This window comes from Triticum urartu, chromosome 1 (assembly GCF_003073215.2).
Source record: "Triticum urartu cultivar G1812 chromosome 1, Tu2.1, whole genome shotgun sequence".
In the NCBI taxonomy this organism is placed as follows: Eukaryota; Viridiplantae; Streptophyta; class Magnoliopsida; order Poales; family Poaceae; genus Triticum; species Triticum urartu.
The window spans coordinates 202,157,714-202,183,853 of NC_053022.1; the positions used below are offsets into that span (position 1 = coordinate 202,157,714).

A 26,140-nucleotide genomic window follows, 5' to 3' on the forward strand; every position below is an offset into this window, starting at 1 on the left:
CTCCTTTACTTTTTAACTTGGTTGCTGATGTGTTTACCAAAATGCTATCCAAAGCTGCTAGAGCTGGCCTAATTGCTGGTCTCTTACCTCAGGTGATCCCTGGAGGTGTCATCAGCCTGCAGTATGCTGATGACACTATTTTATTTTTGCAAAACTCAATGGCTTGTGCCAGGAACCTGAAATGGATTTTGGCATGTTTTGAAAGCCTCTCTGGTATGAAAATTAACTTTAATAAAATACCTTGGAGTGCCTCTTCATTATAAAAAGCTTACGAGGGAAGACATTCAGCATATTATTGATCGGATCATTAAAAATATTGCTGGCTGGTTGGGTAAACATCTGTCCTACAGGGGTAAATTAATTATTTTAACTACTTGCATTGCCAGCATCCCTGCTTACCTGATGTCTGTTATGAAATTTTCTAAATGGGCCATTGATGCCATTACTTCACAAATGTCTCACTTCTTTTGGGGCAATGTGGGAGATACCCACAAATATCATCTTGCTAGCTGGGGGTTGATTGCTCAGAAAAAAGAATTTGGGGGACTGGGGGTTCCTAACCTTAGAGAGTACAACATGGCTCTTCTGGCCTCTTGGGGGAGGAGATTTTATGATGGTAGAGATAGTGATTGGAAGAAAATCATCAGTTTCAAATATGCTACTGACAAACCCAATATTTATTGGGGGAAACCTGGGCTAGGCTCCCCTTTTTGGAAGAGCCTAACATGGGCCCTTGATGGAGCTAAAAAAATTATTAGCTGGGTTCCTGGGAATGGTGAGAACATTGCCTTCTGGCATGATACTTGGACTGGGGAATGTTCCCTAAAAACTAGATTATGGGAGCTGTTTGACATTTGTCAACAACAAGATGCCACCCTTGCCCAGGTTTGGGATGGCAATACTCTACAGCTGACTTTCAGGAGGTGTGTAGATGATATCATTGTGGAAAAATGGTATGATTTGTGTGAAATAGTTAGTAACTTTACCCCTGGTGCTGCTCCAGACTTTCGTAGATGGAAACTTGAACCTTCTGGGGTCTACACAGTAAAATCTTTTTACAAAATGATTAATTTTGGAGGGATATCTTCTGATATTAAAGATGCTATTTGGAAAATCAAAATCCCACCTAATATCCATGTCTTTCTCTGGCTAGCATATAATAATAAGTGCTTGACTAGAGATAATCTAGCCAAGAGAAGACATGTGGAGGATCCTACATGTGTTTTTTGTGGGGAGAATGAATCGGTTAATCACTTATTTTTTGACTGTGTGGTAGCTAGCCAAATCTGGAACATTACTGCTAAAGGGATGGGTATTTTAGCCCCATCTTCTTTTCTGCCATTGTCTCCTTTGTGGAAAAAGGAAAAGAAGTATGAAGCTGCTAATATTACCACATCTGCTACCTTGTGGGGCTTATGGCTTTTGCGCAATGAATTTGTATTTCAGGAGCGAAAATGGCGAAGCATTCGCTGCATCATGGGCCTGGCGGGAGGGCTGACGAGACAATGGAAGATCTTATGCTCCGACGCCCAGGGTGTGCTTCTTCTCCGGTGCTTAAGGCTCTTGGGCCGGCGAAGAGGGGAATTGCTTAGAATAGCTTGGGAGGTGTGAAGTGACCGGAACTATCTGTACTTACTCCTCTTTATTTTGGCGCCAGACGTTGGCTGGTCTCATCTAAGTGCCTTGTAATAGGGTAGTTTGCTAAAACCTTTCTGTGACAGCTACTTTGGCTGTTGCCGAGCGCTGTACAATGTCCTGGTCGTGCTGGTTTCGCCTTTGCTTTTTAATAAAAGCTGGGGCAGGGGGGGAAACCCCTATCTTTTCAAAAAAAAAAAGGAGTTAACTCTAAACAAGAACACGACACAATATTCATAGACATGTAATACTCCCTCCGTCCGAAAAAACTTGTCCCAAGCTTGTCCCTCAAATGGATGTATCTAGCACTAACTTGGTGCTAGATACATCCATTTGAAGGACAAGCTTTTCCGGACGGAGGGAGTAAATAATTCAAAATTAGGAGGCGGCAGTGCTACATTTAAGAGATCTAACTAAAATAGTCGGTTATGCACCGGCGTACATGGCCCCACCATGGCAGCTCCCAGTTATGGGATGGGATCCCCAATCTCTATATTATGTAGTCTATCAATTAAATTAAATTAGGAAGGTATCTTTCAGCTTGGCCCATAGGACAATTAGAGATAAGATCTACAATTTGTTACTAAGGTTGGGAGCCCCTATGAGGAATAAAGCAACCAAGAATTACAAGAATAGTTCTAATATTTTGCCACCAGGGCAAGAGCCTCTTCTTAACCCTAGTGCACAACAGTACAGTATAGACGTCAATCAAGAAAGAAAGCCATGCTATTAGACTGCATTTCACTTGACAACTAGATTGTGACACAAGAACAGTACAGGTAGGACACTGAACAAAGTTGATGAGCAGATGAAGATAACACATAATACCGGTTTTAAGTTGCTAAAGACAAAAGGAAGTTTTTACAGGCTGAATATGGTTCAATAGAGAATTACCAGAATATCATGCTGAACATTCTGATCGAGAGCAAGAACAGCACATATATGTTTAATGAACTCCAATGCAGCACCGCCTTTATGTAAGTGAGGATCAAGTTCACTATTTGAAGGTCCAACTGATTCAGACTTGCCTTTTCCTTTGAAATGGAGAAGTATATCGCTCACAATTGTGAGAAGCTTTTCCGCAAAATAAGTGCCGATCTGCAAAAAAAAAAGATTAGAGGAGGTCGTGTTTGATGATTCTGACAAGGTATAAAAAAGGTGGTAAATTCCTGGTTGGTATGGTGTACCTTCATGGGCAAAAAAGAGTAGACTAAATGGCTAGAAAATTCCATTTGAATGTTGTAAAGATCATACTATATGAGCGCGTGCAAGCTAATTAAACCTACTACCACCAATGGGTTGAGCGATTTCCATGATTTCTGAGGTGTTCAATTTACTAAAGCAGTAAAACCTCGCAATGAAAATAAAAAGCTAAAAAGATTCTAGATGTACTTCAATTTACTTTAACTATGTGTACAGTTTACATCTTCAAATTCATGGCAAGTTAAGAGTAACATAAATGAAAATAATCTGAGAAATGATAAACTAAAAGTAATTGGAAGGACAAATATCACAAGATTTAATGTTCAAATTCCCAGAGAACGTATCTTTTTTGTTCCAGAATTTCATGTCTAAGTTTTGAAGGTTATTAGGACACCCTTACATAATATATTGCAGAAGATATATTCTTTGTGTCAATCTATGCCCACACCAAAAGTTGACTGAAGTGAACAATAAACAGAAACAGCATGGCATAATCAACACGCAGTTAAGTGGTTACGGATTAGATTACACTATAGACAATGCCAATGTCCAGAGTGACATATAATATAGGAGCAGAGGATACTGGAATTACCTGCCCACGGAGGTAATCAACGACCTGTCCCTCAAGATTCTCAGCAGCCATGATTGTTATAGATGGAGTGCATGAGGTGTCATCCCTCATAGCTGCTCGGCAAGCTACTTGTTCTTTCATGTATTTCCATGGAACATATAGGAACTCCGATACGATCAAGACAAAGTGATCCTGGAGATTTTTAAAGAATGTCAAGTGATTGATTATCAATTGCAGAACTATTACTGAACATTTGATGCACAATTGAGAACGCCGCAGTCAGCAAAGAGAAATGCTAATTTCAAGTGGCTTTGACTTAAGATGTCTGACCTGTGTAGCTTTGGGCAAGTATTCTGCTATATTCCAGCTTGACACAATGTCAATATCATCATCACCGTCTGAACTGTCTGCAGATGTTACATTTTGTGTTTTGGCCTGAATCCCACCGTAGTTGTACTGAAACAGGAAACAGAAAATGAAACATCAAAGGTGGAAGCGTGTTCTTAAGACGAACAGTTAATTAGTCCATCTTTCGTACACAATTAAATATACAAACCTGATCCATGAACAGTAAGGAGTGCCAATAGTGCAAAGGTTCCAGTTCTATCCACTCGAAAAGATCCCTAAAACACGATGCTCTTAGTTTCACTTAGGTGACACACATATCTGCAGCAGGAGGTCAAACAGTACCTTGTCTGTAAGGTTTTCAGCAAGCTATCACAGTATGCACGTGCTGACGGCAAGTCCACTTTTCCGGTATCTATGATTATCTTAGAAAAGTTTGCAAAGATAACATTAGCTCCAAGCTTTCGAAACTCAGCTAACAATAGAGCAAAGACCTTCTTCATGACCTGATAAAGTTTGACAGCCCAAAAGAAAAGACAGGGTAAGGAAACTTACAGGCAAAGAAACAAATGCCCACAGGGTATCAAATGATACAGAAATAGAGAAGAGCATTCATCACTACGGAAAATACTAATTACACCACAACTGTATTAGCAAATAACAGGCAACCTGTAACTCTTGTAGCAATAAAAGAAGTCAAAGACTGACAGAGAAGTAATTTAACTTACATTATGAAGGAGGCGATGGAGAGCTGGGTCATGAAGTCTTGATCGTGGGCTGAAAATGTAGGCATGAGAATGTAAAAAAAGAACATATTAAAATTAGAAAAACAATTAGTAAGAGGTTCAAGTATAAACATATCGAATTATAACCTGCAAAGCCAACGGTAGAGATGTTGCAATATCGCATCAGCAAATACATTTCCAGAAGACACTGCATCCGAGATGCATCTTTGAATGAGTTGCTTCAGCACTTGGAAAGCAGGTAGACACAAGCTGGCGTCATTATAGTCAGTTTCGGTGGCATTTGGACCAGGAGGAATGTCATTTTCGAAGTTGCCGATAGATCCTCCTTCCATTTCATCCACTTGACTACTCTTAAGGAGAGAATTAACCGCCAAATGATGAATCTGCAGAAGAAATATGTGCAAATGTAACTAAATTACCAGGAGATACATAACCACATGTGGATGCAGATTTGCAAGAGGCCAAACACCAGACGCCAGATCAACTCTCCCATCTTCCAGCGGTTTGCTCTAGCAGCATGGGATATTTGGAACCAACAGTTTCAAGGCTTAGTTCTTCCAATCATGGAAGCATAGATTTCAAGATCTATCTCTGCTAGTCTATAGGGTCAAAGACACCCTTAGGCTACATATTATCTCTTTCCTAGAACGCCAGTAGTTTTGCTTCTTTCGTTTGGGGCTCTCCATTGGACCATTTTGAGCTTTATAAATATTTAGAGTTTATTAATATAGCACAGTAGGAACCCCACCTACTGTTTTCAGGATGAGCTTATTACATTCTATGATGTCCAGGCAAATGCATTAGGGGCTTACCTTAAGCTCAACAGAAATCCTCCTATAAGCGCCAGGATATGTTAGTGCAGGTTGTATGACCTGCAAAATAAGCTCATATTTAAGTCAAGCAGCAAAAAAAAGGACAGCGTAAAAAACCAGGCAGTCTTAAGACAGCAAAAGAGGGCTTCTCACTTCATCAGCAAAGCATGTATCTCCTTCATATGTGCCGCCTAAATCAGGAATACCATCATCAGATATCCATAGTACCTAGCATGAACATGTCAGAAAGAAACTTAGAATTAGATGTCCATACCACACCATGCTAATTGCAATCAGTTTTGTGGAGAGAAAAAAAGGGTTCCAATGTATAATTTCTTGAAAACTAATTTTGAGAAAGGACACATGCAAGGGCCAAAGAACTTCTAGCACATAGAAAATAACCCAATCAAGATGGCGTGACAAAGGTCTCAGCATGCCATCATTCCTAGTTTCCTACTTTCATCAAAAAACGGCCACTACAAAGGCAGAACCAACAAGTAAAAGATTGGTTTTCCAAGTCTACCCCCAAACTATCACACAAAGTCTGGATAAGCCCCACAGCAGAACTTATTTACCCAACTTCCAAACCATGCTAAAGTACACCCTGAGGTGGTTTTGCTAACATTGATCCAACCATCCAAATCAGCATGGTCTTGCCACTGTGTTTGCCATAATGGCATGCCATCTGACTTTCGCTAAAATTGGATGGTAGTCTCTCCCAGTTCTGTCGCACCATTGCCGTGAAAGCATGTGTACCATGTTTGACGAAATGTCACAACGCAGTATGTATCAGGGCAATGGACGTAGGCCAGAGTAACTGCAGGCACAGCCATCTGAAAACTTGCCGTCCAAGATGCCCAGCACTAGAGCTGCTAGAGCAAGGAGATGACTGGATCTGGCATTGCCCAACTCGAGGCACAGGCTCGGTCACACAAACTCCTAGACCTCATGTTTAGTGGTTACTTGCCTAACCAACATATATGTTCAAAGTTCTTCCTATTATGTGCACACTGTCTGGAGGTAGTTAAAGCTGGGGCTATCAATCAATCATCTGAGTGACGTGGCTCCGCAGCTCTGTACCAGCTGTGTGCCCTGACTCTGATGCTCCCTCGTAGGCCAGCACCATGGCTGTGTGTGTGACGTATGGAGCTCGACATGCCAGGGGGAAAGAGGAACAACGCTGGAATGTTGAGGTGGAGCAAATTGAGGGATCAACTAGGCGTAGCATTATCGAGTGAGTTTCGGATCTGTCACCACGGAGCAAGCAGGGAAGCGAATCCGCTCCAGAAATTGAGCAGAACAGCAATGAGCACTTACGGGATGTGGAGAAGGCGGTAAGGTAGATGCTGCCAGGTTGTGATGAGGGGATGAATATTTTTTTTGCTAATTATGTACTTTTTTTAGAAAAGGAGGATGACCCCCAGCCTTTTATTGATTATTCTCAAGGACCTTACAAAGTAGTACAACAATATGCCTGAATCCGCCATCTTGGCAACATCTGCCGCTACTCCAATCCATATGATGAAGGGGTGCAAGCTGGGCCAAATACCCAAACCTCTCACCTAAGCCTAACATCTAAAGCCGGAGGCCCCAACCGAGCCACATACCGGGTCCGGGGCACAAACCGGTCCGACGCACTCACATGTGTCATCGCCGCTGTTGAACGTGACATATCTTGTATTTCTAATCTTATCTTCTCTAGTCTTGTATAGCTAACTCCTAGAGATATGGTAGGATTAGTTACCTTGTCACGCAAGACATCCTGTGTATATAATGTAACCTACTCCATGGAATACAATGAGTTGCACCAAATATTCTCTCTACATGGTATCAGTTTTACCGCGATCTTCTGTCGCTTCCGCACCTCTCCGCCGCCGCGCCTAACCCTAGACGCCGCCGCCACGCCAACTCCTCCTGCCGCCGCCGTCGCTACCTCTCTGTAGCCACCGCCGCCGCCTCCTTCCCATCCACTCTAGCCGCCGCCGCCGACGCCACTTCCCCTGTAGCCGACGCCGCCGCCGCTTCCCTTGTTCCTCCCGAAACCCTAAGGGCCGCCGCCGCTTTTCCCTTCCTTCTGTCGCCGCCGCCGCCCTCTTCTCCATACCCATCGCAGCCACCGCTCCCTCTCCCTCTCACCCAAAACCCTAACCACCCGCCGTCTCCATGGCCAAGGCCGATGCATCCGACGCCGGCTCCTTCTCCGGTGCCATGTTCACCTCCGATCGTCTCAACGAGATCCACATCAAGGACCACGTCCCTGTCATCCTCGACCTCGACTCGCCGTCCTACAATGCATGGCGCACGTACTTCGCGCTGTTGTTCCGCTCTTACCGTCTCATCGAGCATGTTGACGGGAGTGTTGACTTCCACGACATGAAGGATGATGACGAGTGGCTCGCTGTGGACGCCTGCATCGTCAAGTGGCTCTTCCTCACCATCTCCGGCAGCCTCTTCAACATGGTGAATGCCCGCGATCCGTCCGCGTATGCTATGTGGACGCGCCTGTGTGATCTCTTCCTCGACAATCAACTGCAGCGCCGCGTCTTTCTTCAAGGGGAGTTTTCACTATGCAGCAAAACGATCTTTCGATCGACGAGTACTGCACACGGCTGAAGGTTCTCGCCGATGAGCTACGTGACGTCAGCATGACCATCGATGACTCGGTCCTCCTCACCAACCTCCTCCGCGGCCTCCACCCCGACCTTGGCCAGTCCGCCGCCAACCTCTCCCTCATCACACCGACGTACGCGAAGGCGGTTACCTACCTTCGCATGGAGGAAAAACGCCTCCGTCACACCGCTCGGCAGGCGACCCACGCCGCTCTTCACGTGGGCCTCGCCGCCGGCCACGGCTCTACTCCAACCCAGCCGGGGCCGCGCGCTCCCGCTCCTGCCCCGCCACCCGCACCTGCGCCCTCCAACGGCCGCAAGCAGAAGGGTCGCGGGGGCCGGGGCCGCAACTCCAACACGACGCCGCGCCCTCCTGCGCCCGCAGCGGCTGCCCCTCCTCCGCCTTGGCTCTCGGGGTATAACCCATGGACAGGAGTAGTGCATGCCTACTCCATGCCCGTCCCCCGCCCACCAGCTCCGAGCATCCTCAGGCCACGGCCGAGCACTCCTCAGGCGCTGCTGGCCGCACCGGTTCCTGCCGCGCATGGCGCTGCCGCGGCCTACGGTGGCTCGTCGGCCTATGGTGGTCCCCCTGCATACGGCGGCACGCCGGGCTTCGGTGCATATGGTGGCGCCCCTCCGGTCTACGACCCGGCGCTTCTCTCTGCCCTGCATGCTGCCCCCTCGCCGAGCGCCTACAACGGAGGTGGCGATTGGTACATGGACACCGGTGCCGCCGCCCACATGGCCTCCAACCCCGGTATCTTATCCCGTTCCGCTCCCTATCCTTTCTCCTCCCGCATCATGGTCGGTGATGGTAGCTCTCTTCCCATCACCCATCATGGTTCATCCTCTCTTCCATTACCTTCTTCTTCTTTAACTCTCAATAATGTGCTTGTTTTACCATCCTTAATTAAAAATCTTTGTTCTGTTCGCACTCTTACTCGTGAAAATCCTGCCACTGTTGAGTTTGACGCTCTCGGTTTTTCCGTTAAGGATGCTCGCTCCCGGAGGGTTCTGCACCGATGTGACTCTCCCGATGATCTCTACCCATGCGGCGCTTCTACTCGCAGTTGTCCGATCGCTCTTCATGCCGACGTCTCGCTTTGGCACGCTCGTCTCGGTCATCCCGGCGCCGATGCTCTTCATAAAATTTTGAGCACTTTTTCCTTTTCATGTAATAAATCAGCGGCTCACACTTGTCATGCCTGCCGCATAGGAAAACACGTTCGTCTCCCGTTTTCTTCATCTTCATCGATTGCAACTTTTCCCTTTGATGTGATTCATTGTGATGTTTGGACATCTCCCGTGCCTAGCAATTCGGGTTTATCATACTACCTTGTGATTTTAGATGATTTTTCACACTTCACTTGGACTTTTCCGTTACGCCGCAAATCCGACGTCGCCTCCACCCTTCACTCATTTTATGCCTATGTCAACACCCACTTTCATCGCACCATTGCTCATCTTCAAACCGATAACGGAAAAGAATTTGATAATCTCGCCATTCGCCATCTTCTATCCACGCATGGCACTATTTTTCGCTTAACTTGTCCATACACATCCCAACAAAACGGCCGTGCCGAACGTGTTCTCCGCACCCTCAATGAGAGTGTCCGCGCCTTGCTCTTTCATGCACACATGCCACCTCGCTTTTGGCCCGATGCACTCACCACCGCCACTCTTCTTCTCAACCTCCGGCCATGTAAACCACGCTGGAGCTACACCCCTCACCATCTTCTGTTCGGGTCTCCTCCATCATATGATGATCTTCACGTCTTTGGTTGTTTGTGTTATCCCAACATCACCGCTACGGCGCCACACAAGCTTGCACCACGCTCTCTCGCTTGTGTCTTTCTTGGCTACCAACCCAACACCAAAGGTTTTCGCTGCTACGACCCGGTCTCTCGCCGAGTGTTCGTCTCACGGCATGTTTACTTTGATGAAGCTGTTTTTCCCTTTGAGCAGGTTTCATCGACAGCAGCTCCGACCGTGGACGCTCCCACTCGGCGATCTCGGGGAGCTCTTTCGCTCCCATCGCCGCGCCCGCCCTACTCTTTGGCGGGCCCCTCCGGCCTCTCGGCGAGGTCTCCCTCGCCGGCTCAGGAGGAGCCGGCCTTACCTCGGTCGGCGTCACCCATACGTGCCGCGGCCTCCTCGCTGCCTGCGGTTACTCCGCCACCCGCGGCTCCATCCGCGGCCTCGTCACCGTCGTCTTCACGGTCACCCGCGGCCTCGTCCGCGGTTCCGTCGCCGCTGTTGGTACAGCCACCTGCGGCTTCGCCGATGGCCTCGTCGCCGTCCCTGACGCTGCCAACTGCGGCCTTGCCCGCAGATTCGTCATCGCCCCCTGCGGCCTCGTCACCCGCCGTCTCGGCCGCGGTCACGCCGTCATCCTCGGCGGTTCCCTCTCCAGAGGCTGTGGCTCCGCCTCGACGGCGGCCTCGACCACCACCCCCACCGCCTCATCATTCCATGGTGACACGCGCCAAGGACGGGATCCGGCAACCGAATCCTCGCTATCACAACCTCAGTGTCACGGTCGTCTCTCCCGTGCCACGCTCGGTGCACTCTGCGTTGAGCGACCCGCACTGGCTTGCCGCCATGCGCTCTGAGTATGATGCCCTCGTCGCCAACCGGACATGGACGTTGGTTCCTCGTCCCCCTGGTGCTAACATTATTACTGGCAAGTGGGTATTTCGGCATAAGTTCCTTCCGGATGGCTCTTTGGACAGGTACAAGGCCCGCTGGGTTGTTCGTGGCTTTGCGCAACGTGCTGGTGTTGATTTCTCGGAGACCTTTTCTCCGGTTGTCAAACCCGCCACGATACGCGTCGTTCTTCAGCTCGCTGCATCTCGTCATTGGCCTGTTCATCAGCTCGACATCAACAACGCATTTCTTTATGGTCATCTCCAGGAGCGTGTTCTATGTCAGCAGCCCACTGGTTTTGTTGATCCCACTCGGCCTGATGATGTCTACTTGCTCTCACGGTCTCTCTATGGTCTGAAGCAGGCGCCTCGTGCTTGGTATCACCGCATTGCAGCATTTCTCACTGCCCTTGGGTTTCGCAGCACCACCTCGGACACGTCACTATTTGTGCTTCATCGAGCTGATCATGTCGCCATGCTTCTTCTGTATGTTGACGACATTGTCATCACCGCCTCTCACGTGGACATACTTCGCAACATCATCGGTCGTCTTGGTTCTGAGTTTCGGCTGAAGGACTTGGGCGCTTTGCACTTCTTTCTCGGCATTAATGTGCGACGTGATGCCTCTGGATTCTTTCTCCATCAAGGACAGTATGTTCTTGATCTGCTGGATCGTGCTGGCATGACCGACTGCAAGCCTGCTGCCACTCCTACCGAGGCTAAGTCAAAGCTTTCTGCCACTGCTGGGCAACCTGCTACCGATGCCCCTCTATACTGCAGTATTGTTGGTGCTCTTCAGTATCTCACGCTCACCAGACCAGACATTCAGTTTGCAGTTCAGCAGGTTTGCTTGCATATGCACTCGCCCCGTGATGTTCACTGGTCCTTGGTCAAGCGCATTCTTCGGTATATTCGTGGCACACCGACCTTTGGTCTTCGTCTTCGTGCTTCTACCTCCACCGAGCTGCTTGCTTACACTGATGCGGATTGGGCTAACTGTCCTGACACTCGACGGTCCACATCGGGATATTGTGTCTTCTTCGGTGACTCTCTCATATCTTGGTCCTCCAAGCGGCAGCCCACCATCTCCCGCTCGAGTGCCGAGGCCGAGTACCGTGTTGTTGCCAATGTTGTTGCCGAGACATGTTGGCTCCGTCAGTTACTTGGTGAACTTCGGGTTTCCATCCCGAAAGCCACGGTGGTTTACTGTGATAATGTTTCGGCCACCTATCTCGCGACCAACCCGGTGCAGCACAAGCGCACCAAGCATATTGAACTTGATGTTCACTTCGTCCGCGAGAAGGTACAGTTGGGTCAGCTTCGTGTTCTTCAGGTACCGACCACCCAGCAGTTTGCCGACATTATGACCAAGGGGCTTCCAACCGCTGCATTCCAGGAGTTTCGTTCCAGTCTTTGCATCGCCGATGCCGACGCTTCGACTGCGGGGGGGTGTTGAACGTGACATATCTTGTATTTCTAATCTTATCTTCTCTAGTCTTGTATAGCTAACTCCTAGAGATATGGTAGGATTAGTTACCTTGTCACGCAAGACATCCTGTGTATATAATGTAACCTACTCCATGGAATACAATGAGTTGCACCAAATATTCTCTCTACAGCCGCCATCTTCCACTGGTCCATCTTCAGAGTAGATTGAGGTGCCAACCTTGGCAGGTGCCTCCGCCATCGACGCCACCATGACGCCAAACGACGACCTCCACCTACGCGAGTCCATCTTCAAGCAACGGACCCAAATCCATGCTAGGGTAGGGCCGCACCACCGCCGTCGCCGACCACCCACAAGCGCCACCCAGCCCCAAGGTTCCCAAAGCGGCGCCTTCAAGAAGGGAACGGCGCCGTGAGCGCCGTCGCCGCCCAACAAAGTTAGGGCTTTCGCCCGGGAGACCTAGGGGAAGGGGAAGTGAGGGGATCAGTCCATACCGACGCCTCCAAGGAGGGGAACGGCGCCCTCAGGCGTCGCCGTCGACGCGGCCGGCCATAGCCGACCAGGGATTTCTCCCGAACTAGATCCCCGCCACCAGCAGCGCCTCCTGTACAGAACCGGCGACCCAAGGAAGCGCGGCCCGACGAGGTAGGCCCGCACGCCGAACAACGGAGGAGGGGAGGCGCCAGATCGCGCGCACCAGCCACCGCAGGCCGCCGGCCGCAAACGACCACCGGATCCCGCCGCCTGCATGGCCGGGACGCCAGATCCACCACCCGCACGGCTGCTAGCCGGCCGTGCCTTGCCAATGGAGTCGTCGCTCCAAATCCGGGGTTCCCCACGCAAAGGCAAGGCAACCAAGGCCCCACCGCCACCATCCTTGGCGCCTCGGGCTTGCCCGGCGGCTGCCTCAGGCAGCGGCAAGTAAGGGAAGAGGAGGAGGGGCGGCTAGGCAGGAGGAGGGAGGAGGAGGGGCGGCTAGGGCTAATTATGTACTTATCAGCAAAAAAATCAAGTGGCTGGCAAAGAAAGTGACAAACCGTAACCAAAACCACCCTTCAGAAAAAACGAGGTCAGAGGGTGGGGTGGGGTGGGGGGGGGGGGGGGGGGGTAATCCCTCGGCATATTTTTATAGAAGTAGCGAGCAACACAATTGTAATATCTGCTCCCTGTGGAGATCAAACCCGGCTGGCATGGAACACAGTACAGTGTCCCTACCATTGAGTTAGTGCTCGGTTCTCTACCAAAACCACCCTTTGTAACTGCCTCAAGGTGTAGTAGGCAGGAGTTTCTCAAGTCAAGAAGAACTTAACAAAGCTTTCGCATATTGACATGTTACGCAAAGCTTTTGCGTATTGAAATGATAGGCAAAGTTTTTGCGCACACGTAAAAAAACTTGGCCAGAAAGCAATTTGTTCCTTGCAAAAGATGGCCTTAGTCACTAAGTTCTGAATTTTGCTTTGCACTTTTAGCAATACAAAAAAGAATCAACTTCACCATCCTGAAATCTGAAGAAGTCTGTAGTGCTATACCAATCCAATGTTCAGTTGAAGATGTGACAGTAGTCAGGAGCATTTGCCTTGTGAGATGGAAGAGCTTTCTTGAAATTATCTTGGACTGCCCTTGTCCATCAGAAAGTTAACAAAAGCCCAAGTTCAACCTATTATTGATAGAATTGCTGACCAACTTCCGGGATGGAAGGCTGAAATCATGACACGGGCTGGCCAAGCAATTATGGTTAAGGCTGTGCCAACCTCTATGGTTAAAGCAATTGAAAATCAGAAGAGAATTCTTGTGGAGAGGAAGGAAAGAGGCTAGAGGTGGTCACTGTTTGATTGCATGGCCGAAGGTTTGCCGATCCAAGGAACTTGGAGGTCTTGGTGTTCTTGACTTAAAAGGTTGGGCCCTGCGAATGTGATGGCTTTGGCTGTGCATAAAACCCAGGCAGATAATCCTTGGGCCAGGTTCACTGTACAAGTTCATCCTTGTGTTAAGGCTCTCTTCTCCACCACTATAGTCTCGGTGGTGGATGATGGTTGTAACACCCTTTTCTGGAAAGATTGATGGTTGGAGGGGAAGCCATTTGCTGATCTTCTCCACACCTTTTTGCCCTCGTTCCTAAGCGCCGGGCTAATAGTCGTACAGCTCATGATGCACTGATTGGGCATTGCTGTGTTCAGGATATACAGGGCACTCCCTCAGTGGCTGTCTTGTCCGAATATTTAGATATATGGGACCTTGTGTCTGAAGTGGAGATACAGAATGATATACAAGATTTGGGGATTTGCTGGAGATGATCAGTATTCAGCAAAAACGGCTTATGTTCTTTATTGATTCAGTTAGTCTGGAGCATTGGAAGTTGATCTGGAAGTCATGTGCCCCTAAGAATGCCAATTATTCCTTCGGTTGGTTGCCCATACTAGATGATGGACAGCTGACCGCCTTTCTCGGAGGTGTTTGTCACGTTCAGCATGCCCGCTTTGTGATCAGGACGAGGAAACGATACATTACATCCTTGCATCTTGTATCTTTGCAAAAGAGACCTGGTCGCTCCTGTTTAGATATCTTGGTCTCCCTGACTTGGCGCCCCAATCACCTTCTGCATTTTTCTTTGACTAGTGGTCCAGAACCATCTGTATTGTGCGAGGTTCTATGCAAGCTGGTTTGAACTCCTTAATCGCGCTTGGTGCTTGAATGATTTGGAAGCATCAAAATGAATGTGTATTCATCGGGAGTTCACCTAGTGTCCAAAGGGTGCTGCTGGCCGTGTCAGCTTCAACCTGGACGAGGTCGTAGCTGTGGCACTAGAAGCTTGCATCGGTAGACTGTGCGGCAAGCTTGAGGTCGTATCCCTACTAGGCCGTGTGTTTCAATTCTCTGTATCCTCCAAGCGTGTTGGCCGCCAGATCGTCTCAACCTGATTCTATGGGTGTGTTTGGATCGATGCCTACGGCAGCCAAGCCAAAAACAAACGGGCGTTGACCAAAAGGGTGAGCATGTGGTTGGTTGAGGGCTAATAATTTGGATCCCCGGACCAATGCTGCTTCACCAGTTCATTTTTGCGCCAATGCTTTGGCGAGTTGCCAGCGGCAGAAAGCTGTGCCAATTTTTTGGCAAGCCCGTGGTTTAGTAGGGCAAGCAGGGGCATCATCCAAACACACCCTATTGATGTGATGCTTTTGCTCTCAAGATCTGGCTAGATCAGCTTGAGGCTAATTCTTGAGCTAGTGCCTAGCTTTCTGCAGTTTCATCCCTCTGTTTACACCCCCACCCAAATATTCTCTAATTCAATAAAAAAATACTATCGGGGCCTCCCCTGCAGTTTTCCGCTCAAAAAGTGAAGGGGCTCACAAGGAACAGAAAAGAAGTAAAGTCTGATTTAACCTATTTAGATCAAATACAGCCTAATTACATCAACTCAAGATAAAACAAACCTGTTGTTGATCATGCAATGCCCTTGAGAAGAACACATCAGCAGTAAAAAGAAGCCAATCAAGTTCAAGGTTTCCCAATGGCACCTGTTTCAGTAAGAAATTGATGTAAAGTCATTTTCATGTAAACTGAAATAATTCACTAGAACCACAATAAAGAACCCCTACATGTGCATATCTAGCAAGTGAAATTCTTTCATTGAACCATTGAGTTGATGCAGCACAGCGCTGCATGCTTGTTCTACCAGCTGTCGCTTGCCAACCAAGAGCCTGGATAAATAGGTGTAAGCAAAACAACAAGGCAAAGAAACAAAAATGCAAAGAAAATATAACCATTGGGACCCCCATTACATACCTGATAGTTGTTATCCCGTGCATTGCAAGGAATGGTTACACACGGGAAATCATCAAGTGCACGTACAGATTCCCTTATAGCTTGGAGTTTAGGGCATTCAATGATGCCTATGACAGGTCCAGGATGTTGTTGTCTGAAATATTTCACTTAGTTTATCGTAAGAAAATATCTGAAATAATCATTACTTGGCTAGTTTTCTTTTGTTGAAAGCTTTGACTAGTATATTGCTAACGGCCCAACTGGTAGAGATAGACATTCTTCAATTTAATAACATTTGATCGATACAAGACTCTACTCCATTATTGCTGCATGTACATATTTACGATGCTGTTATGCATCACAATTTTGCCACAAAAAAAAGAATATTAAATTGAGATTATGCTGAATAATTTTAGATTCAGATAGTTTTATTAAACATGACTGGCCAGTACAGGTAATCAGTAAGTTACCAACAAAACCAGGCTACAGAAACTGAATACATACATGTTCATACTTGTTAGTGCCACAGCTTACTGAAGCAATTCAACAGCATAGACAACTCATAGAAAGAGACTGATGGAATACGATTGATGCTTGATTAACAGAAAAATGGCTTACCTGTACTCAAGTAACAATCGTTGCACATATTTGCTACCTGCATCCATTGATGTGTGGTAGTCCACCTAAAATAAGGAATCAACAATCAGAACTTAGCAAAGAAACAGCAAGGTCAAGTTTGTGTTTTATGTATCATTTTTCCCTGTCATACATACCTGGAAAGTGAGATTTTCATGCAAAGGGTCAGGAGTCTGGCAAGCATCCCGAAATTGCTTTTCAAGAAACGCAGGTGACAGTTCTTTATTACGGAAAGGATTGATAACCACTGCATGTACTCTGAGAGATGTAGGGAAGTACATGACATATACAGCCCTTCCTTCAGACACACTGGAAATAGGAGAATCCATAGATCAGTGTCAAATTAAAATCAACACTTTACTGTAACAAGAGCACAATGGCTTACGCACGGCAACAAGAATAGCATTGAAGTTGCCGGTTATCCAACATATCAGTACTCAAGATTATATAGTTTTGATTAGTAAATTACAGGGAAATTGATTTTGGATCCCAGGCCCCATGGAGCCTGAATTTTTGAAAAACACAAAAAAAACATATTTTTGAAGTTTCAAATAATTCTGAAAAGAGTACACATGAACATAGGGATGTATCCTACATTTATGTACAATTTCATGATGAAATGCGTTTTAGTGCAAGTTGCACACAAAAAATCATGTAATCACTCTAAAAGTCCATGGGTTTTTTTTGTGCAGCTCACACCAAAACGTATTTCATCATGAATTTTTACAGAAATGTAGTATGCATCCCTACATTCATGTATGTTTATTTTCAGAATTTTTTTGAAACTTCAAAATATGATTGTTTTTTTTCAAAAACCAGGCCCCATGGAGCCCGGTAGCAAGAAATCCGCTATCCTAATGTTCAACCTACCATACATTTAGGAGGGTAAAGATAGTTTTACTAGTAACGGTCTAGTTTTCATGAGAATCAATCCTTGGGTCCTGGAAAGGATTAAAAATAACATTTTACTCCATAAGTGCTTGAATGACTGAACTTCTCTTGCCTTTTCTACTTTGACAGAGACAAATAATGGGTTAAAGTGATCCCTCGAGGTAAAGTATATGATGAGTGAAAAATACAAAGATAATGCAGAAATAAGGCATTAAAGAAATAATAGTATCTCATGCAAAACATTTTTAACTCTAGATGTACAATGATATTTACAACAAGCAAAATATAGAACTGGTAATAAAGCACTTCAAATCAATTTAGATAGCCATTGTAGGTCTTCTCACAGCTATCGTCAGGCCTACCTGTTGTATAGATAGAAAAATGAAACTGTTTGTTCCAGGTATGAGAACTCTGCAGTTGTTTTCATTTGCAACTCAGCAAGATCCCATCCATCTTGGATATTTCGTTTCTCCGCAGATTTGTCCACTTTGCAGACACAACCAATTTGGAGAATAGCATTTAGCTCCAGTGGAATTTTCGTCTCATATATGCCCTACATGCAAGTCCAATGTCAGTTAAGGAGATAAAATAAAAACAATACAAGACCATATGCACAAGTTGCCAAATACTCACTTCAACATCTGGCTCTGCAAGATGAGCAGCAAGTTTTCTTCCTTCAGCCCTGAACTGTTCTTCACTAGTTACAACCTGGATGCTACAGCCATTAGTATGTAATCTAAATCACATCCCTAGTTACTTTCCAGCTACTGTTTAAGATTTTCACCTCGATGAGATTGAAAGATGGTTTTCCATGAGGAAGAATCTTCTTTACACGCCTTCCTGGAAACTCATCTGTGATAGGAGCTTTTGAGTTTAGGTAGAAAACTCTAGGCACATTGATGGGAATCTTGAACATGATCCCCTCAGCAACAACCCATGCAAAAAAACGGCCAGGCAATGTACTTGGAGCAAGCTGGATTATCTGATGCGGAACATATATATGAACTCGTCAATAAATATAACTACAAATGCTACAGAAAAAAATAAATTTTGAAAATTTACATGCCTGCCAATGTGATCTAAAGAGGGACAATTCTTGTTTCTGGAAAAATGTAGACCGATTCCTACCATTGCCATGTAACTGACTGTCATTTCTTGCAGAAAACAAATTATTACTGGGACCCTCAGAAGAGGCTGCAGCACCCAACCTGATAGAAGCAGAAGTAAATATGAGTATTGATTGTCCATCAGTACTTAGTTCACTCAGCTTAGTCTCAATTGTATTAGTGGCTCCAGCATAACAGTAGATGAGTTCAAATAACATAAGTTGTCTATTTAACCCATACGAAACATGGATGGTCCACTTCTTAAAAAACATATTAAAAATTTGGTTTTCAATGACATCCGGAACACTGGAACCTGGTGCAGCTATCATAGCACCACAGTAAGAGTTCAACTACTTTATATGATGTCTTGATCTCATAGGCAGGCAATGGCTAAAAAAATGGCCAGCGGGACTGCTTAGGCCAGTATCGCTTGACTCAGCATATGGGCTTACAAGCTGAAGATGAGGAACAGGGAGACACTATTGCTAAATTAATTCATCAATAAACTAAAGTACACCGCCCACATAGGAGCGCCACACTGTGTACACTGAATTCAGTCGGCAACAGTTGTAGTCTCAAGGCAAAACTAGATGGGTAGATGTTGGCAATTGGCACCGATTTTATGCATTTTCCCAGCAGCCAAGGTTTATTCTCTTGCATAAATTGGTACATGAGTGTTAAATGTGGGTTATTATTGGTGATGGGCAACCTTAACCCATGAAAGGATGTATCTTTGGAAATTGGTTTGCAGATAAGCATGGAACTCAAGATAGATCTCAAAAGAAATCGAAGTGCGGAACTCGGACCAGTGTAATCTGGCATCCACGGGCGCCGCTGTTGGGACTGGCACTGCAGCGGACCTGCCGTCCTCAGACAGGACGTAAACATGCCAGTTTTGGAGGTTTGACTGAGTTCAGCACCCATCTGGTTCCTAGCTGCACTTTTGGCAAGATCCCTTTTCTACCATGTGTTCGACGCGTCCAAGACTTAGAAAAGTATGGCAAGATTTCCTTAGGCCAGCCAAAGTGTGGCTCAGATTTCAGTAACCTAACCATAGGCAAGTTTGGCAAAAAAAAATGCTGGAAACTTTAGCAGCCTTAGTATATGAACCAAGCATCATGCTTTTTGAAATGAATCTGCCTGGAGTGGAAAGTAGAATTTGAATGTGGGAGAGAACAATTACAAGACATCTAGGAGGACGAGGAAGAGTCAGAGACAAAACCCAGCCAGGAAAGTCTCTGCCACCCAAAGGGACCAGGCCCATCTCTCCTCAACTATGAAAGGGGATGTGTCACATTGGTTTTGTGCATCCAATCCCATGAGTTCTGATTTTGAAACTTGTCTTATTTTAGTTAATAGGGCAGCAGAAATCTGCTAGGTAGACCTTAGCTTTACACTATATGATGGCGACAAATTGACAATACAGCCCTTCATATTGCTCTAGTTGACTAAGTTTTACTTCTACCTTGCCTCTTCTTTCTTGTTGATCACCGTAGCAATATTTATTAACATGAAACAGAAGGGCTCGGATCTACCAGGCAAAAAATATTTAACTGTGTGTATATTGTGTGCCATTACCTTCGACGTTTCTTCTGTTCACGGACATATTTCCATTTTCTCTTCCTGGCCTCAAGCCATCCTTGATAATCAGTACTTCTATCAACTATTTCATCAGCAGAGTCATCTCGGAGTGGTTCATTTGACCTGATTACAGATTTTTGCTGGTTTTTGCAATGACCCAAACTAGCTTTTGCTGATGGTGACCCATTTGGATGATTTTCTTTGCCGATGTTAAAACCATGGGATGCAGTAGCTTTTCTCAAACCTTTGTCTGATGTTAACAAATCTTCTATGTCTCCAGTTCCATTCAAGTTATGCATCCCCATGTCTTTATTCAAGGGACTGAACATATCACGTAGTTTGCGTTGACGAAATCGGTCATCCTTCTCTCTGACCTTTTTATGCAACCAATCAGGATGAAGAACTCGGGGAACAGGATTTGAAATCTGTAGAGTTGAATATCTCAGAAAATGGTGCATACTAATTAACAGAACAAGAAAGAGTTATATATTACCTTTTGCATCGCTGCAGGAATAGTTATGATCTTCTGAATAGCCGAGCTTAGGCGCTGCTTGTAGTAAGACCAATCAAGAATAAATCGGATGTTTGCTTCCGTGGAGACTTTGCACCATTTTCTTAAATAGAACTTTGCGACCTCTGTCAAATAAGAGGATAGTGTAAGTAAGTTGAACAGGTTGGGGATACAAAAGCAGCGATTTGCATGAAAAGTATTACCAGCATCTGTCTCAAAAATAGCCACCGGAACAGCACGCTCGCTCACTGGGGTGCCCTACATGATTTGGGAAAGACAAAATAACCATAACAAAATAAATACAACAGTTCAATTCACTTAAAATTATAGGAGCAAACTATTGTCATCAAATGAATGAGGGGACTTTTGTCCAGATGCTGAAAGGGTCACATAATTTATTGGCGAATATAAAGATTAATAAGTTATAGGGTAAAAAACTTAACACGACAGTACTTACTTGTGGCTCTCGGGCAACTATATATTGGCAGTGCAGTCCTTTGTCTTTAACCATTGAATCTCCAAGGAATTCTGCAAGTCTTTTTGCTGTAGTTACAGCACATGACTTCTGTTCTCCATAGTCAACAAGGGACTTACTCATTGTGCTTGACTCCGATATGAACCCAAGCAACTCACTGTCAGAAATATCAATTCCTTGATTCTGCAATAGACAAATATTGTTAGATAATACTGCATGGGTTTAACAATGCAAGTGAGTAGGTTAGACAAAAAGAATAAGCTTGTGAATTTTGCAAACCACTTACGTCCAGTAGATCTAACCAGCGGTTAGCAACAGAGGCAACAGCTGCATAGCACTCCTCTAAAGTAGAGCCATGGAGAAATTTATCGAATACCTCCGCCTACAAATAAAAACATAAATCAAAGAAAATATATCAGCCATATACTAACTGATGTAGTAGTCCCTGTATTCCTGTTTAGGACGCAACAATTAGTAACTGATGCAGAATTGGAGCATGTACCTGAAAAACTTTGATGAGCTTCAGCTCACCTCGACGCTTAATCTCGAAGCCTTTAAGTTCTGCCAGGGTGCCATCTTCGTTGAAGACAGCATACCTCTTCTTTATCAGAATCCCTTCCTCTTTAGAGGCAGGTAGAATCATGGCCTGTAATTTTAGCATGCATTGTGACATGCAAATAAAAGTTACGATCAGTTTTGGGATTAGACAAACTAACTTGGATCCGGGAATGGAAATATTGCATGAGTAGAAGGAAAGTGGTCCTAATAAATCACTTCACCTTGTATGGTCCATCTACCTCAAACTCGATGGAGCATTCACTATTTGTTGTGTATAGCTTGCTTACAGGATCTTTCAATGTCTAACAGGACAACACAGGAATAGAGCAAATATGATTCCAGTTGTTAGAAAGAAGAATATCAACACTGGATGAACCTGACAATTTAAAACATAACTTGCAGGAGAACAACTCTTACTTGATATTGATCATTGGTGTTGGTTCTTGCAACATCAACATTAAGCATCACACATGGATAAGATATTGTGAGCTTCTTCTCAGCTCTGCAATATCATCAACTAGTGTTAGCATACTAAATTGAGTGTAAAGATGAAACATGGGAGCGTCAGTTCATAATAAACTGGGTAAACGAATTATTTTCCTGGATACACAGTTACTCATTTTATACTACCTTAAATCCAAAATAAAGGTAGTTATGAATATGATTCACATGAACTTAAGAACTGAACATTCTTCAATTTGGTCACTCGCATACTAAGGCGCATAAAATAACAAGAATGGACTCAAGCGAAATCATAAAAAAGGGGGTACCCAGTGCTGAAAGCCCCCACACAAGGTGGGGAAGGGAATTTCTAGACAGCCTTACCCCTGCATAATAGTTCTGCAAGGAGACTGGTTCAAACCCAGGACCTACAGGCCAAGTGGAGAGACTCTACCAGTGCCACAAGTGGGGAGATTCTACCACAAGAATGGACTCTCAAGCAAAATCATAGTATCACATTTTTATAAATTTTACTACAGTATTATGATCAGAATAAGTAGTTGAACTAGTGCCTTGGAGAATGTGCAAAAAAATGCACTAATGACAATTCTACATATGGTATCTTGCCACTAACTTGTGCCTAACTCATTGTTCGAATCACAACAGCAGCTTTTCATATGGAAAACAGGAAAAGAGAACAGACTAGTGATAATCAGGCAAGCACGATACTCAGCAGAGACAAATACTTCCATTGAAATACAACAAATAGATAATTAGTGTCCTCACTTTGTCTTGAAAGTAAAATTCTCTGGGAAAGAACCAGGCAAAACACACCAAATGCCATCTGTGTCGAGTTCCAGTGGTCTTCCAATTTTGTCTACAAGTAATCGAGCATTTTGGATGATTTTTGCACCAGTATATGTTACAACACCAGCCATTTCCATAGAGTACCATCTTGCACCCCTAAATCAGAAAGTACATTCGCTATTAATTACCTTCCTTTGTAGAGAATAAACTAGTATTACATTTCCATGGAGTACAATACATGAAGACAAAGGAAATACTGTCTGTATAAGTTACACTTACTTGCGCATAACATATCCATAAAAAGAATTTAATATGCACTTGTGAGCAAGTTGCAAAGAATCATATAGCACAACCATGTCCTGCAAAAGTTAAGTAGACATGCACTAAGAAGAAGCTCAAAATGACCGAAAACATAATAGGCACCTAAATAGGCATCACTGAACCTGTGCTTCCTGAATTTTGATAGAATTTCCACTGGCTTTTGCTTCTGATAGTTTTCCTTTCCATGTTTTATTCAGGCCTTTGTATTCATACCTTCTATCACGAAAGCTGCAGCACCAAAGGAAGGGGAGATTTTAGAGCAACTCCAGAAAAACACTAGCAGACAATAGTATGAAATCAACAAGAAAGTGCAGTTTTCTTCATCAGAAATTATCATGTGAGATTAATCCAAGACCAAGTTACTATATAGTATACCATCAACTTTTTTTGGAAGCTAGTATAACACCAACTTTAGGGTTATAATGAACATCTGACAGACCTTCGCACTGTATCTACGTAGAAAGAATTTTCACGCATGCATATTCCAGCTTCTCTAACTTCTGTAATTGGTTTGTCAACTACTCTTTTGTACGCCTGCATTGTGCCATAAGTATAGTCAGCGAAGGCCCGCCAAAAGGGTTAATCCATGAATTCAAATATACTACCTTCTGGCAGTACTTCTTCAAACGATCCTTCAGCTTTAGTAAATGCTCTGGTTTTGAGAGGTCGAGGAAAGGCTTTGAAGATGTAACCCCACCAGTTTGAATCATCTCTGACTCAATTTGCCTCTTTATATGATGATAGTCACTAGAAAATAGAATAACATTAGAACAGAAACTCAACATATTCATGCAAGTTTGTAAAGCTTACCTCTTTTTTGCCGTGTAGGTTTCTCCTCGCCAGACCCATTCGAGCGTTCTAAGGCAATTCTTTCCAGGGCGATTGAAATCACATGCTGTGCAGTCCACATCTGTAACTATGGATGGTGGCTGCCATCAACAAGTGAGGAAAAAAGCTTAATTTGGTTGCTGGGTTATAATCATGTGAATATCTAGTATGACACTACAAGCGATGTGACAAAGCTGAATATTTCTGGTGATATCTTTCATGGTATAGGGTGATTGGCATATCTCATGGGTGTGTAGCACTGTCATCGGCAGACATAATATAAACCTCCGCCTAGGTAATAACGGACAGACCCAGTGCTAGAAGCTCCCACACCAGGTGGGGTCTGGAGAAGGATTATACGAGGCAAGCCTTGCCCATGCACAGTGCAATGCAGAGAGGCTGCGTCAAATCCAGGACCCCTTGGCACAAGTGGGGCGTACTTCACCACTGCACCAGGCCTGTCCTTCATACCTCCGCCTAAGGTGCCTGCTGAAAGATATATCTAATATCTTACATCACCTGCCATTCCATTATGACCATAACAGCTAAACTTTTAGTTCAACTGGTTTGTTCATGGAACTCTATGGTACGGCAGCAAGAATCATAAGCTATCCAGCACCCCTTGTGCTGATTTGACACAATGGACCTGTGAGACTTGACGTGAGTGGCAGTATTAGAGTATGAGTGAACTGCTTACCTACCCCTAAAGACACGTGAACCGAGGTGAAACGTAGTCACTCACTCTGACCAAGTTCTGGTGGCAGTGACAGCAGCGCTGCTGCTTGCTCAGTTTTGCCATAGTTCAGCTTAGTTGGTTTAGTCACTTTTTTGCTCTTTGCCTTTTTTTTTGCTTTCTTGTTTAAGTTGGTTGGGTTTGTACTTCACGTCTTCTCGGCATTCTTCTTTGAAGAAACAAAGACACACTTGATGCATATTTGAGAAAAAGATTTGGGGTGAAAACATCTAGTGGTAAACATGCCTAACAAAATTTTGTAATTGCAACAGTCCAGATTTCCCATCCAACCTTCATATTTTCTATAACTCTCAGAATGATGCTTAAGCAAACAGTACCCAAAGAGATTCTACATCACAGACGGATAATCTTCACAAATCACCATATCACCAGAACGCCAGAAAAGAAAGTTCAGCTATCTCTTAACATATTATACCGTTAAAACCTTATCAGTCATGGAATTATCAATACCAGCAATACAACATTCAAATACTTCATTAAAGTATACAAAATTACCTGGAGCCTATTTGTCAAAATGATATTTGGATACATTGCAGCAACATCCAGATGATATATAAGAGGGCATTCTTCACGAGTTGGGTGGTCTCGCAATGAAACAAGCTGTGAATTTGACATAATAACAAAGGTCAATCAAGCATGGAGCTGACAAGTTATAACATTTTATTGATGCCAGTTATGTAGATATTTGGCTAGCTCCGTTTCTGGGTTGGAAACTTATTTACTAAACCAATGAGGCCCAAGCCAACCAACATTTGCAAAATCAAACCTCAAACTGTAAATAAGTATCTTGCTAATCAAATAAAGAATGAGCTAAAATGGTGGAATAAATTTGCTTCAACAGTCAAAATTTTCATGTTTCAATGTAACCAACTATGGGAATTGGCACTAAGCTTCAGTTTGTCACATTGGTCTTAAAGAGGCTGAGCAGAGAGTGAAGATTACAGACCACAGCAGGACAGGACACGATACCTTTTGCTTTATGGCATCCTTGACTTCATCATAATTTGTGACAGAATCAATATCCAATTTTCCTTCTACAGCAATGGCATATTGCAGATCACGGTCAAGGTTTTCAATTAGTTGCTGAAAGAACAAATATGCATTGAGTTAATACACTGAACGTATGCATATAAATTCTTGTATGAAACCACATCGATGTCCAACAAATTAATAATCCAACCAGGTACAAAAAAGCTCAGGAACATTTTCACTAAATTAAATAACATTTCCAGAATACTATAACTCAACTTACCTCAAATGCTGAGGGTTCCAGCTGAAATTTTGTAGGAAGATCAGATCTAAATACACCAGTTTCAAGACACTCAACATGACCACCGATGTATGTTTCGCTTTCTACTAGACGGTTATTGTAAAACTTCTCCAGATCAGCTTGGTGCTTGTTAGGACAAATGATATTAGCCTGGAATGCCTATACATAAGAAGAAACTGATTT

At 44.6% G+C, this 26,140-nt stretch overlaps 1 protein-coding gene across 1 annotated transcript in view; it reads right to left on the reverse strand.

Moving 5' to 3' along the window:
* Positions 1-26,140, reverse strand: part of LOC125554015 (DNA polymerase epsilon catalytic subunit A-like) — a 37,200-nt gene that overhangs the window by 5,601 nt on the left and 5,459 nt on the right. Inside the window, exons 13-47 of the mRNA XM_048717646.1 lie at positions 25,940-26,116; positions 25,657-25,770; positions 25,183-25,287; positions 23,916-24,034; positions 23,711-23,852; positions 23,545-23,639; positions 23,228-23,333; positions 23,064-23,143; positions 22,764-22,940; positions 21,954-22,038; positions 21,758-21,838; positions 21,481-21,624; positions 21,265-21,360; positions 20,961-21,161; positions 20,707-20,761; positions 20,486-20,628; positions 19,990-20,417; positions 18,372-18,513; positions 18,090-18,287; positions 17,939-18,013; positions 17,668-17,858; positions 16,552-16,723; positions 16,397-16,461; positions 15,800-15,932; positions 15,613-15,714; positions 15,448-15,531; positions 5,466-5,540; positions 5,313-5,372; positions 4,627-4,883; positions 4,483-4,531; positions 4,100-4,260; positions 3,966-4,032; positions 3,740-3,865; positions 3,431-3,601; positions 2,530-2,733 (exon numbers count right to left, since the gene is read on the reverse strand). Coding sequence (XP_048573603.1) covers positions 2,530-2,733; positions 3,431-3,601; positions 3,740-3,865; positions 3,966-4,032; positions 4,100-4,260; positions 4,483-4,531; positions 4,627-4,883; positions 5,313-5,372; positions 5,466-5,540; positions 15,448-15,531; positions 15,613-15,714; positions 15,800-15,932; positions 16,397-16,461; positions 16,552-16,723; positions 17,668-17,858; positions 17,939-18,013; positions 18,090-18,287; positions 18,372-18,513; positions 19,990-20,417; positions 20,486-20,628; positions 20,707-20,761; positions 20,961-21,161; positions 21,265-21,360; positions 21,481-21,624; positions 21,758-21,838; positions 21,954-22,038; positions 22,764-22,940; positions 23,064-23,143; positions 23,228-23,333; positions 23,545-23,639; positions 23,711-23,852; positions 23,916-24,034; positions 25,183-25,287; positions 25,657-25,770; positions 25,940-26,116 — 4,680 coding nt within the window. The remainder of the gene's footprint in view (positions 1-2,529; positions 2,734-3,430; positions 3,602-3,739; positions 3,866-3,965; positions 4,033-4,099; positions 4,261-4,482; positions 4,532-4,626; positions 4,884-5,312; positions 5,373-5,465; positions 5,541-15,447; positions 15,532-15,612; positions 15,715-15,799; positions 15,933-16,396; positions 16,462-16,551; positions 16,724-17,667; positions 17,859-17,938; positions 18,014-18,089; positions 18,288-18,371; positions 18,514-19,989; positions 20,418-20,485; positions 20,629-20,706; positions 20,762-20,960; positions 21,162-21,264; positions 21,361-21,480; positions 21,625-21,757; positions 21,839-21,953; positions 22,039-22,763; positions 22,941-23,063; positions 23,144-23,227; positions 23,334-23,544; positions 23,640-23,710; positions 23,853-23,915; positions 24,035-25,182; positions 25,288-25,656; positions 25,771-25,939; positions 26,117-26,140) is intronic.